Here is a 13,583-nt window from a genome sequence, read left to right on the forward strand (position 1 = left end):
TAGACTAATTTTAATACGTTTTTTTACTAACTTTTAGAGACCAGGTCAGGACAGTATAATGTAAAAGCAGTATACTATATTGACCTGAAGGAGGCTATGGCCTCTGAAAGTTAATTGAAAAATGAATAAAATGGTATATTCTTATTTTCAATTTTTGTTTTATTTCTATTTGTTAATTTGTAAAGTGGTGATTGTCAGTTTCTTCAAATTTACATCTGCTATATTTATATTTTGCAGAGTATTAGGAGGCTATGTATCATTGTTTCTCTGGTGTTTTACTGTATGCAGTTTGGCTTCTTGATGGTTCAGTTTAACCTTTATCTACATATTCCTATTTTTAGTTGTGATTAACTTATTCCATACTGGGTGAGGGTGTATCTGTGTTCTGTGTGTATGAAAGACATGGTTTTCTGTTAGCGTTGACTAGCCTTGTTTGGCGAAATGCATCAGGCATGGTTCTTGGGAGCACCTTGAATAGACTTGATTTGAATCTCCTTATTTTCTGCCGATCTTCTTTTGTTTCATGTTGGATTCTTTGGTGGACTGCTTGCCTTGTTGTTTCGTTACAAGTTAACATACATGGAGTGGAATGTACTAGAGGAGTTACAAATTTGGTTGTTTATACATACATATGGGTTATAGTTGGTTGACATAGAGTGAGGCCATTGAGAGGCGTTGTAAACTTGGTTAATATAGACTTATATTTCAGATAGTATTTCTGCTTTACAATATATTTGAATACTTTTATATATGTATGGAAAGGATTCAGAGTTAAAGTCCTGGGTAAGTAGGTGGGAAGGGAAGGAAGGGGGATTTGTTCAGAGATGTTTGGGGGTTGCATAGAAGAAAAACTGTGCACTGGTATGCTAATCTTTATTTTGAATTAAAAAAAAGAAATACAAGTGGAAATAAAGAAGTGAATAAGAAAACAGATAAATGGAGGCGGGGTGTGGGCGGGGCAGGGGCGGGGAAGGGCCAGAGGGCCCAGTATACTTGTGTGCTTAGGGGCCCTCGAAGAATTAATCCTGCTCTAAGGAGAGGTACGAGCTTGAGTTCTTTCATCCCCTCCTGAACCTCTTTCTGGACTCTCCAGCTGGGAAGCCAGAAAAAGTAGTCAGAGTTTGAGCAATGGTGCAAAGGCTGCTAGATCTGGAAGCCATAGAGCCTGTACCAGAAGAAGACTCAGGCTCTGGCAATTACTCAATATACTTCATAGTGCCCAAAAGAGACTCAGAAGACTAAAAGCCAATTCTAGATCTCAAGGCGGTCAATACAGCCCTCAAGATACCACTTTCCGGATGGAGGTGGTGAGGCTGGTAATTGCTTCAGTGGCGTCTGAGGAATTTCTCACCTTACTGGATTTGACAAGAGACTTATCTGCACAATTCTCCCACTTTTCTGAAGCACAGGAATTTCTTACAATTCCATATGTTGGGCAACACTTCTAGTTTGCAGCCTTACCCTTCTGACTGCCGATAGTGCCATGCACCTTCACCAAGGTGATAGTGATAATTTCAGCACACCTACACAGAGCGGATATACAAGTACATCCATATCTGGATGATTGGTTGATAACAGCCCAGTCCAAATCCAAAGGCAGAATGGCTGTGCAAAGAGTGATTTAACTGCTACAGAGGCTGGGCTTGGTGGTTAACTTTTGGAAAGCCACCTGGATCCAAATCAAATCTTGGAGTATCTGGAAGTCCAGTTCAACACAAGGGAGAACAAGGTGTTCCTCCCAGAAGCCCGCAGAGAGAAGTTCCTGTGTCAGGTACGGAAGTTTTGGAGCAAGACAGCTCTGACAGCAACATTACTTACAGGTGCTGGGATCAATGGTAGCGAACATGGATGTGGTTCTCTGGGCAAGGGCACATTTGCGTCCACTTCAGAATGCGCTCCTCTCCTGATGGTATCCACTAGTGCTGCCCGATTCAGGAAAAAAAATTTTGATTCGATTTGATTCAGCCTACTGAATTGGTTTTTTTCAATTCGATTCGATTTTCCTGCCCAATTGGGTGTTTTGTTTTGGCTTTTTTTTTCCAAACATCCTGGTGGGTTTATTTTATAGCCTCTTCACCCCCCTTTGCCTTCTCCTAACCACACTGGCGCTGTGGTGTAAACAAAATGAACAAACAAAAAAGACTTTTCCTCTCTCTGTTAAATTCTAGCTCACGTTTGCGGTCTAATACCAGCTCTGGCAGGATACACATTTCAAATCTGACATATTGTAATTACAAAATGGAAAATAAAATTAGTTTTTCTACCTTTTGTTGTCTGGTCATTATTCAAATCTTGTTGGTCCCAGGCTCTAGTTGTCTTCTGATAACTTGCTTGCCAGGGTCGTCTTCTTTCTTCTTTCTCCGTTCTAACCATCCATCTGCCATTTCTGTCCTCCCCTTCCGATTCCCTTCCCTCTTCCGGAGGTCTGGCATCTTTCTTTTTATTCGTCTCCATCCACAGATCCACCTTTTCTTAACTACCCTTTCATCCAGCATCTCTCCCTCCTTCCCCACCACCCCAGGGTCTACCATCTCTCCCTTTCTTTTCCCAACTACCCTCCTATCCAGTATCTCTATCTCCCCGCCACACCATCCCTTGTGTCCAACTTCTCTCCCTTTCTGTTCCTTCCCTCCCTAAATCCCATTGTCCATCATCTCTCTCCCTCTCCTCTATTTTTAGACCCATTATTTCTTCCCCCCCCAAAGTCTGGCATATGCACATCTCTTTGAGCCCCCCTCCCATGAAGGTCTGTCCCCTGCTGAAGGCCTGCACCTCCCCCCTGAAGGCCTGTCCCCCCCCTTGAAGGCATGCCTGTCATCTCTGCAGGCCTATGCCACCATCCCTGGCCTGTCCCCACCCCCTGAAGGACAGCCCCCCGAAGGACTGCCCCCCCAGGCCTGCCTGTCCCCCCTTTTGAAGGCCTGTCCCCCCTTAAAGGCCTGTTTCCCATTAAAGGCCTGTTCACCCCTTGAAGGCCTACACCCCCCCAAGGCTTGTCCCACCCCCTGAAGGACTGCCCTCCCCCCCCCCGAAGGACTGCCTCCCCAGTCCTTCCTGTCCCCTCTTTAAAGGCCTGTTCCCCCCCTTAAAGGCCTATTCCACATTAAAGGCCTGTTCACCCCTTGAAGGCCTGCACCCCCCCAAGGCTTGTCCCACCCCCTGAAGGACTGCCCCCCCAAAGGACTGCCTCCCCAGTCCTTCCTGTCCCCTCTTTAAAGGCCTGTTCCTCCCCTTAAAGGCCTGTTCCCCGTTAAAGGTCTGTTCACCCCTTGAAGGCCTGCACCCCCCCAAGGCCTGTCACACCCCCTGAAGGACTGGCCCCCCCGAAGGACTTCCCCCCAAAAATACTGCACTCCCCCCCCCCCCCCGAGAAGGCCTCCGTGTTCCCCCTGGCCTCCCCGAACCGTTTACCTTAAAGCTTCAGCCGAACATCGTGGTTACAGCTCTTTGCACTGCAGTGCTTTGAGCTGTTTCCTCTGCTGCGGTCCTGCCCCTCCTCTGACGTCAGAGGAGGGGCGAGACCGCAGCAGAGGAAACAGCTCAAAGCACTGCAGTGCAAAGAGCTGTAACCGCGATCTTCGGCTGAAGCTGTAAGGTAAATGGTTCAGGGAGGCCAGGGGGAACATGGAGGCCTTCCCGGGGGGGGTGCACAGTCTTTTTTTTGGGGGGGCAGTCTTTCGGGGAGGCCAGAAGGGAAGCCGGACGCAGCACTTCCCGACTGACCCTCCCTCCTCGCCCTCTAAAACAGGTGTGGCAGCAGCCAGCAAGAGCAGCGCTGCCACTCCTGCTTTAGGGGGCAAGGGGAGAGGGTCTGAATCGGGAACCCGATTTTTTAAAAAATTTAAATCAATTAGAATCGATTCATCCAAAGTGAATTGGTGAACCGATTCGAATCATGAATCGGGCAGCACTAGTATCCACAGAAGGATGCACTGCATCAGCGGCTACCTTGTCACAGTTTGGCCTGGTGGTTGGAGTCCCAAATTTCTAGCCAGAGTTCTCCTTCGCATCTACGCATGGGTGATCCTGACGATGGATGCTATCCTATATGGCTGGGGTGTACATTGCGAAGGGCATCCGGTTCAGGGATGCTGGTCCCCTTCTCAGAGGAATTGGTTGATAACCACTTGGAACTTCAAGCCATCTACCTGGTGCTTCAGGCATTCAGGAGCACACTGTAGAACAAAGCAGTACAAGTTTTCTTTGACAACACAATGGCAATAGCCTATGTCAATCGCCAGGGGGATACCAAGAGTGCTCCTATACGCTTGGAAGCCCAGATGCTATTTTGGTGGATGGAGTCCCATCTTTTGGCACTCTCGGCGGCATGTGGCAAGAGTGGACAATGTACAAGTGGATTTCCTCAGTTGGAAGACTCTGGATCCCAAGGAGTTGTCACTGTTTCCAGAAACCGTCACCTGCATTGTGAGCCAGTGGGGGCACCCAATTTTTAATCTGGTGGCATTGGCAGCCAACAAGAAGGTGACTTGGATCTTCAGTGGAAGTGAAGGTTTGGACTCTCTGGTGCAAGCCTTGGCTGAAGGCAAAATTCTTTATGTCTTCCTTCCATGGCCCATGATAGGCAGATTTCTGCACAGAATCATGATGCACCAAGGACTAGTGATTCTAGACTGGCCAAGGTGACCATGGAATGCAGATCTGGTCCATCTGGTCAGTCTTCCATGTCATCTGAAACTGCTCCCTCAGTGCCCAATTGCTGGAGTATCCAGAATGATTCGGTCTTACAGCATGGCTCTTTAGCGTGCAGCGCTAGCACACAAAAGCTATTCAGAGTGGTCTCCACCCTTCTAAGATGTAGGAAGAAAGTGACTCTAGCCGAATATGCAAAAGCCTGGAAGTGTTTCCAAGCTTGGTGTGCTCAGAGTAGTGAGGACCTGAGCTTGGCACCAATATCTTTGGTGCTCACCTTCCTCCAGGAAGGACTGGAAAAAGGCCTAGCGGTTGGCTCCTTGAAAGTTCAGATTGCGGGGCTCTCATGTTATGGGCCTAAGGTTAATAAGAGCACCGTTTCCACACGTCCAGATGTAGCTAAGTTTTTGAAGGGCGCTTTGCCTTGTCTGGCATGGAGTCTTAATTTGGTCCTATGGGTGCTAGCTAGAGCACCCTATGAACCTCTAGAGCAGGGGTGTCCAACCTTTTGGCTTCCCTGGGCCGCATTGGCAAAAAAAAAATGTTTCTGGGGCCGCACAAATTTGCAAACCCTGCAGCAGACAGAGGAAGGAGCCGGCAAGACGGTAAACACCTGGGGGCAGTAGAGGAAAACACTGCATTGCCCTCGACCGAGGCCGTGTGAAATACTTCACAGGGCCGCATGTGGCCCTTGAGCTGCAGGTTGGACACCCCTGCTCTAGAGCAAGCTTCTCTGATGGACCTTGCAATCACTGTGAATGTACAGTAATATTTTATTTTGTTAACCGCACAGAACTGAGAGTGTGTTATGTGTTATGTGTCCTGTCTTAGACTCTGGGGACTGCTTTGATATGTCCCAAAGGTTCAGGAACAGTGGCGTACCAAGGGGGGGGCGGGAGGGGCGGTCCGCCCCGGGTGCCAGCCCTGAAGGGGTGCTCCCGGCCTGGCCGTTCAGTCCCCCCACACCCCTGAAGGACCGCTCGCCCCACTGACCTTCCTGCACCACCTGTGAAGCAGCAAGCAGCAGGATCGCGAGGTCAGCTATCCCTGAGCTGCTTGGGCGCTGCTTCCTGCGCCGTAGTCCCGCCCCTCCTCTGACGTCAGAGGAGGGGCGGGAACGCGGCGCAGGAAGCAGCGCCTAAGCAGCGCAGGGATAGCTGACGTCGCGATCCTGCTGCGGCTGCTTCATAGGTGGTGCAGGAAGGTCAGTGGGGCGAGCGGTCCTTCGGGGGTGGTGATGGTGGTGGGGACTGAACGGCAAGGCCGGGAGCATAGGTAGTGCTGCTTCATAGGTGGTGCGGAGAGGCCAGGGGGACGAGCGGTCCTTCGGGGTGGGGCGAGTGGGCAGGCAGGCAGGCATTCAAGGGGGAGGAGGGTAACAGGCAGGCAGGCCTTCAAGGGGGGGAGGACAGGCCTTCGGGGGGGGGCTGTGCATACCTTCAAGGGGGAGGGACAGGCCTTCAAGGGGGGACAGGTCTACAAGGGGGGACAGGTCTACAAGGGGGTGGGCAGGCCTACAAGGGGGTGGGACAGGCCTTCAGGGGGGGTGCAGGACTTCGGGAGGGTGCAGGCCTTCAAGGGGGGGGACAGGCCTTCAAGGGGGGGACAGGCCTACAAGGGGGGGACAGGCCTACAAGGGGGTGGGACAGGCCTTCAAGGGGGGGACAGGCCTTCAGGGGGGTGCAGACCTTCGGGGGGGTGCAGACCTTCAAGGGGAGGGACAGGCCTTCAAGGGGGGGACAGGCAGGCAGGTCTTCAAGGTGGGGGGACAGGCCTACAAGGGGGAGGGACAGGCCTTCAAGGGGGGGACAGGCCTACAAGGGGGTGGGACAGGCCTTCAAGTGGGGTGCAGGCCTTCAAGGGGGGACAGGCAGACCTTTAAGGGGGGACAGGCCTTTGGGGGGGACCCTGATTTAGAAGTACACGGAGGGAAGGGGGTGTTCAAAGAGACGTGCATATGCCAAACTTTGGGGGGGGGGATGAAGAAATAATGGGTCTGAAAATAGAGGAGAGGGAGAGAAATGATGGACCATGGGATTTAGGGAGGGAAGGAACTGAAAGGGAGAGAAATTGGACACAAGGGATGGTGTGGAGGAGAGATAGAGATACTGGATAGGAGGGTAATTGGGAAAAGAAAGGGAGAGATGGTGGGCTCTGGGGTGGTGGGGAAGGAGGGAGAGATGCCGGATGAAAGGGTAGTTAAGAAAAGGTGGATCTGTGGAGGGAGATGAAAAAAAGGAAAGATACCAGACTTCCTGGGGAGGGAAGGGAAATGGAAAGGGAGGACAGAGTTGGCAGATGGATGGTTAGCACGCAGAAAGAAGAAAGAAGGAGACCCTGGCAAGCAAGTTATCAGAAGAAAACCAGAGCCTTGGACCAACAAGATTTGAAATATAACCAGACAACAAAAGGTAGAAAAATTAATCTTATTTTCTGTTTTGTGATTATAATATGTCAGATTTGAAATGTGTATCCTGACAGAGCTGGTGTTGGACTGCAAACGTGAGCTAGGATTTAACAGAGAGAGGAAAAGTCCTTTTTGTTTCTTTATTTTATTTACACCACAGCGCCAGTGTGGTTAGGAGAAGCCAAAGGGGGTAAAAAAGCTATAAAACCCACCAGGAGTTTTGAAAAAAAATCACCCAACTGGGCAGGAAAATCGAATTGAAAAACCAATTCAATAGGCTGAATCGAATCGAAATTTTTTTTCCTGAATCTGGCAGCATTAGTTAGCGCTACTGTCTTAGACTTTAGGACCTGGGATTGGGGAGAGATGGCATCCTCAGTACTTTATAATGCAAGTGAAACGAGGATTTGGTCAGACTTTTGAAGGGTCTGCAGAAAAAAAATATTGTATAGGCCGGGGACTATATTGTATAGGCAGGAAATGGGAACTTTTCTTCCTTCTATTTTTGTGAATGGAAAGGCTGAGGATGTCAGAGAGTTCAGTTAAAATATGTGCTTTATAAGAAAATATAATAATGTGTTTTATAAAGTTTATAGCATAGCTGGCCTACCCAGTGAGGTGTTTCTAGTGGTGGTGGTGGCAGCGTGTCAATGTGTTGAGAGGAAGAGGTGGTCTGGGAAATTCTGCTGAGCAAACTCCGGGCCCATTTCCACCCCCCAGTTAGTCCACTCCACTCAACTGGTTCACACACTGAGTGGGTCTTTGGGTGTTGTGTTGGGATCTCTCTCTTCCAGTGGTTTATCAGCATCTCCTTCTGGTCCAAGGAAGGAAACTTTGTTATCCTTAGCATTGACCTACAGAATATGTTTGTAACAGCGCTGCTTGTGTGGCATTAGGCTATGTAGTGATCGAAAGAAAAAAACAGACCTTTGCACATTTTTGCACTATATGGTGGGTGTATGAGGAGATTCACATTTCCTGCACAGCTAAGTCCATGTGAAGTTACCTTGTGCTGTATTTGACATCTAGCAAGGTCTCTGTTTGAAAGGAAAGATCTAAACTGAAAAATGAAGTGGCCAGAAGTTATGGTAAAAGCAGATAGTGTAGCTGGTTTTAAGAAAGATTTGGACAAATTCCTGGAGGAAAAGTCCATAATCTGTTATTAAGACATGAGGGAAGTGTCTGCTTGCCCTGGATCGGTAGCATGGAATGTTGCTACTCTTTGGGTTTTGACCAGGTATTAGTATCCTGGATTGGCTACCATGAGAATGGGCTACTGGGCATGATGGACCAATTGTCTGACCCAGTTAGGCTATTCTTATGTTATATTCTCATCTGTAGGGGCCTTTGTTTTCACTTCTTATTTTAATGTATTTTTTTTCTGGGAACTTATCAGTGTTTTTTATAATGGGAACAAAAATGGAAGAGAATTAATGTGTGTGGGATGAGGGGGTAACTAATTTCTTCAGCTAAATAATTCAATCCACTTCAAACAGACATAGGAGAACTCACACACCATTCACACACCCTCCAACCAAAAACGTCAAAAGAAAAAAACTGTTCGACAACCTCCTAGCCATTCGAGCTGCAACACTCAACCCCCAACCCTACAACCAATTGACATCGACCACATACTGCAAAACCTTCAAAAAGAAATAAAAACCCTTCTATTCAAAAAACACATAAAACCGAACTAACACAATCAGAACTGTCCCAAGCATCACCTGCAACTACTCCATATGTACTTCTGATGTCATGACAATTCAGACATAATTTATGTTATGTTATGTTTGGAATATAAGAAAATTTTCACTGCCTGTTTCTATTCTGACCATTTATTCCGTTTCATGGTCATTACAAAAAATATTTTTTTACATGGGGGGGTGTCAAAAAATGATGGGCCCGGGTGCCACATACCCTAGGTACGCCACTGTTCAGGAATAATGTGTCTGTCGCACAAAAAGGAAAGATGAGGTTCTTACCTCGGTAATCTTTCTAGTAGAGACATTGGGCTCCTTTTACAAAGGTGCATTAGGGCCTTAACGTGTGGAATAGCGCCTTCTCTTGAGCAGGCGGTAGTTTTTCAGGTAGCGCGCACTAAAGCACCTTTGTAAAAGGAGCCCATTATTTCTGAAGCCCATCCTATCAGATGTTCCATTTACCTGCTTACTGCCTTGAATGTGCTGGGGGAATCTGGATGTCTTATTTCTTTCTTTTATCCAGCATTGACAAGGATAGAGGATGTGAATGCCACTTTGAAGAATCTAAGGGGGGTATCTGACTTATCTCCCAAGCTCTTAGTACAGGTTGCACTCTGGTTGGTGTACCTTTGGAACTTTGACATTTTCAAATAAAGTCCATTAAGGAACATCGTCATTCTACAGAGTTTCTTTTGATTTCTTCTGGATTTTCTTCTCTGTGGATATTTTGGAGTCATTTTTTTGGTATTCGCTAAATGTAACATGTACAATTTTTTTGTTGCTCCCTGCAGTCATCTGCTCAATGTAAGCATACAGAATGTGATGCTATCAGGTATGCTAATGAGATGCAGGCGGAATACTGGACAGTCTCAGCCAAGACAGGTAAGTTTAACTGTTTGTGCACATGTGTTTTTCTCTATTAACCCTTAAATGTGTGCATTCATTCACTCTAGTGCATGTTTAGACATTCATTTATATGTAACTGTGTGTTTGCACATGCATTTTAATGTGGCCTCTTTGCATGTCTGCAGGGCAGGCCCTACTACTAAGCAGACTGAGAGCCAGATTCTCAAAACTTAAGGTTGCCTTTAACGCAGCCGCTAAACTGGTTCCAGAGGGTTTAGCGGCAGATTATCAAAACAGCTTATCGCAGTCTTTAGCAAGCTTTCTAGTAGTCTCTGACACTGTCAAGCAAATGGGCTTGAATATTGAAATGAGCACTCCGGTGGATTCTTAAACATCGCCGAGTCATTCTCCAAGAGCGGCATCAGCTTTTGGCAACAAAAATCAGTATCTTGTGGCATGTGTTTTGACTGTGATTAATGAAAAAATTAAAAAGTACATGATTCTCATAAATTATATTTTTTTTTTAGTGGGAGTGCTAAAAACATGCTTCTTGAGCATGTGTATTATAGCCCCCCTTGGTAGCAGGAGAGATGCCCACTCTTTCCTGCTGCCGAAGGGATGTTGGGGTGTGTGTTGCTTGGCAGCAGAAGAGAGTGGACATCTCTCCCACTGCCCGGGGGTGGGTGGGGGTGTTTGCAGCAGAAGAGAGTGGGCATCTCTCCTGCTGCTGAGGGAATGTTGGGGGGGGTGTTGCCTGGCAGCAGGAGAGAGTGGGCATCTCTCCCGCTGTCGGGTGGAGTGTTGCTTGACTTTGGTGGCTCGATTTGTTGTTCCTAGAAGGTTAGCATCACTCTGGTGAAGTAGGAAATAATCCTGTAGCTAGGACCTGCCCAACAGGGGATGCTATATTCTCTTGCACAGAGGATGTGTCTCCAGGGGCCTCTGCCCAGGAGGGAAGGGTTAGGACAGCTGTTGTAGTTGGTGATTCAATCATTAGACATGTAGATAGCTGGGAGGCTGGTGGACATGAGGATTGCCTGGTCACTTGCCTGCCTGGCGTGAAAGTGGCGGACCTCATGTGTCACTTAGATAGGATTTTAGATTGTGCTGGGGAGGAGCCAGCTGTCTTGGAACATGTAGGTACCAATGACATAGGAAAATGTGGGAGGGAGGTTCTGGAAGACAAATTTAGGCTGTTAGGTAGAAAACTGAAATCCAGATCCTCCAGCATTTTCAGAAATGCTTCCAGTTCCATGCACAGGACCCAAGAGGCAGGCAGAGCTCTGAAGTCTCAATGCGTGGTTGAGACGATGGTGCAGGGAGGAGGGGTTTGGATTTGTTAGCAACTGGGCAACCTTCTGGGACAGGGGGAGCTTGTTCCGAAAGGATGGACTCTACCTTAACTGGGATGGAACCAGGCTGCTGATGCTAAAATTTAAAAAGGAAATACAGCAGCATTTAAACTGAGATGCAAGGGAAAACCAACAGTCACCCAGGAGCTGATTGTTCGGTGTGAGGTATCCTTGAAGGATACTATTGAAACAAGATATTTAGGGAGTCCCAGTAGAGAGGTTTCAATAATGGTGAAAGAAAGCCAGGAGGATTTAAGAGGAAGGCAGAGTGAGTGACCCAAATTTTCCCTGTCTTCTCAGCAGTCTGTAGTTACAAGAAAAAAAAAAACACAATTTGAAGTATCTATATAGAAGCCTAAAAAGTATAATAGGAGAGTTAGAGTATATAGCACTGAATGATGAGGTAGATATAATAGGCATCTCAGAGACCTGGTAGAAGGAGGACAATCAATGGGACACTGTATTACCTGGGTACAAATTATATTGCAAGGATAGAGTAGTTTATTTTGGAGGGGGGGAGGTGCGTTATATGTTAAAGAGAGAATTGAATCAAATAAAATAAACATTCTGCATGACATAGATAGCAGTGTGAAATCCATATGGATAGAAATTCAATGTGTGATGGGAAGGAATATAAAGGTTGGGTTATACTACCGTCCCCTGGAACAAAATGAGCAGACAGATGAAGAAATTTTTTCAGAGATTAGGAAAGCTGGAGAACTGGGCAACAGTATTATAATGGGTGATTTCAATTACTGCAACATTGACTGGTTTAATGTTACATCAGGGAGTGCTAGGGAGGTAAAATTCCTGGACGTCATAAATGACTGCTTCTTGGAGCAACTAGTCCGGAAACCAATAAGAGGGGGAGCTATTTTAGATTTGGTCTTTAGTGGAATGCAAGTCATAGTACAGGAGTTAACTGTGTTGGGTCCACTTGGAAACAGTGATCATAACGTGATCAAATTTAATCTGATACCTAGAGTGACATCGCAAAATAAATTTGCTGTAAAGGCATTTAATTTTTGAAAGGGAGACTATTATAAAATGATGAAAATGGTTAAAAAGAAGCTAAAAGGATCAATTGCAAAGGTTAGGACTGTAAATCAGGCATGGATGTTATTTAAAAATACCATCATGGAAGCCCAGACCAGAGGTATCCCACGTACTAGCAAAGGTGGAAAGAAGAGGAAACGAGAGCCGGCATGGATAAAAAGTGAAATGAAAGAGGCTATTAGAGCAAAAAATACATCCTTTAAAGGATGGGAAAAGGATCTGAATGAAGAAAATAAGAAGAGACATAAGCACTGGCAAGTTAGATGCAAAGCTTTGATAAAGCTAAGAAAGAATATGAAGAGAAACTTGCCAAAGAGGCAAAAACTCATAACAATTTCTTTAGGTACATCAGAAGCAGAAAACCAGTGAGGGAATCCGTGGGACCGTTGGATGATCAAGGAGCAAAAGGGGCACTCGGAGGATAAGGCTATAGTGGAGAGATTGAATGAGTTCTTTGCTTCGATCTTTACGGAAGAAGATGTAAGCGATCTACCAGAACTGGAAACGGTATTCAAGGGTGATGATGCGGAGGAACTGAAAGAAATCTCTGTGAATCTGGAAGATGTACAAAGCCAAATCAACAAGTTAAAAACTGGACCGGATGGTATAAATCCCAGGGTACTGAAGGAACTCAAACATGAAATTGCTGACCTGCTGTTAGTGATCTGTAACCTTTCACTAAAATCGTCTATAGTACCTGAAGATTGGAGGATGGCCAATGTTCCACCAATTTTTAAAAAGGGCTTCAGGGGAGATCCAGGAAACAGACCATTAAGCCTCACTTTAGTCCTGGGCAAAATAGTTTAAACAATTATAAAAAATAAAATTGTGGAACACATAGACAAACATGATTTAATGAGACGGAGTCAGCATGGGTTCAGCCGAAGGAGATCTTGCCTCACAAATTTGCTTGACTTCTTTGAAGGTGTGAACTAGTGCTGCCCAATTCACGATTTGAATCAGTTCACCGATTCACTTCGGGTGAATCAATTCGAATTGATTTAAAATAAAAAAAAATTGGCTTCCCGATTTGGACCCTCCCCCCTTGCCCCCTAAAGCAGGAGTGGCAGCGCAGCTCTTTCTGGCCAGCCACTGCCGCACCTGTTTTAGAGGGAGAGGAGGGAGGGTCAGTCGGGAAATGCTGCTGTGCTGCTGTCCGGCTTCCCCCCACTAGCATCCAGTTCCCCCCCTGGCGTCCGGCTTCCCCCCTGGCCTCTCCACACCGTTTACCTTCTAGTTCCAGCCTGCACAGAACATAGCGGTTATAGCATCTTTGCAAACTGCTTTGAGCTGTTTCCTCCGCCGCGATCCTGCCTCTGACGTCAGAGAAGGGGCGGGACCACAGCAGAGGAAACAGCTCAAAGCAGTTTGCAAAGACGCTATAACCGCGATCTTCTGTGCAGGCTGCAACTAGAAGGTAAACAGTGCGGGGAGGCCAGGGGAAACACAGAGTCCTTCCCGGTGGGGGTGCACAGTCCTTAGGAGTGGAGGGTGGGGCAGGCCTTCAAAGGGGGGGACAGGCCAGGGATGATGGCATAGGCCTTCAGGGGGAACAGGCCTTTAAGGGGGGGA

The 13,583-nt window shown here is 47.1% G+C and overlaps 1 protein-coding gene across 3 annotated transcripts in view; it reads left to right on the forward strand.

Moving 5' to 3' along the window:
* The window catches only part of RAB36 (RAB36, member RAS oncogene family), a 120,945-nt gene that overhangs the window by 88,425 nt on the left and 18,937 nt on the right, over positions 1-13,583 (forward strand). For all 3 annotated transcript variants that reach the window (XM_033957131.1, XM_033957134.1, XM_033957133.1), the window contains one exon: positions 9,549-9,639. In XM_033957131.1, coding sequence (XP_033813022.1) covers positions 9,549-9,639 — 91 coding nt within the window. The remainder of the gene's footprint in view (positions 1-9,548; positions 9,640-13,583) is intronic.

Source organism: Geotrypetes seraphini, chromosome 8 (genome assembly GCF_902459505.1).
Source record: "Geotrypetes seraphini chromosome 8, aGeoSer1.1, whole genome shotgun sequence".
In the NCBI taxonomy this organism is placed as follows: Eukaryota; Metazoa; Chordata; class Amphibia; order Gymnophiona; family Dermophiidae; genus Geotrypetes; species Geotrypetes seraphini.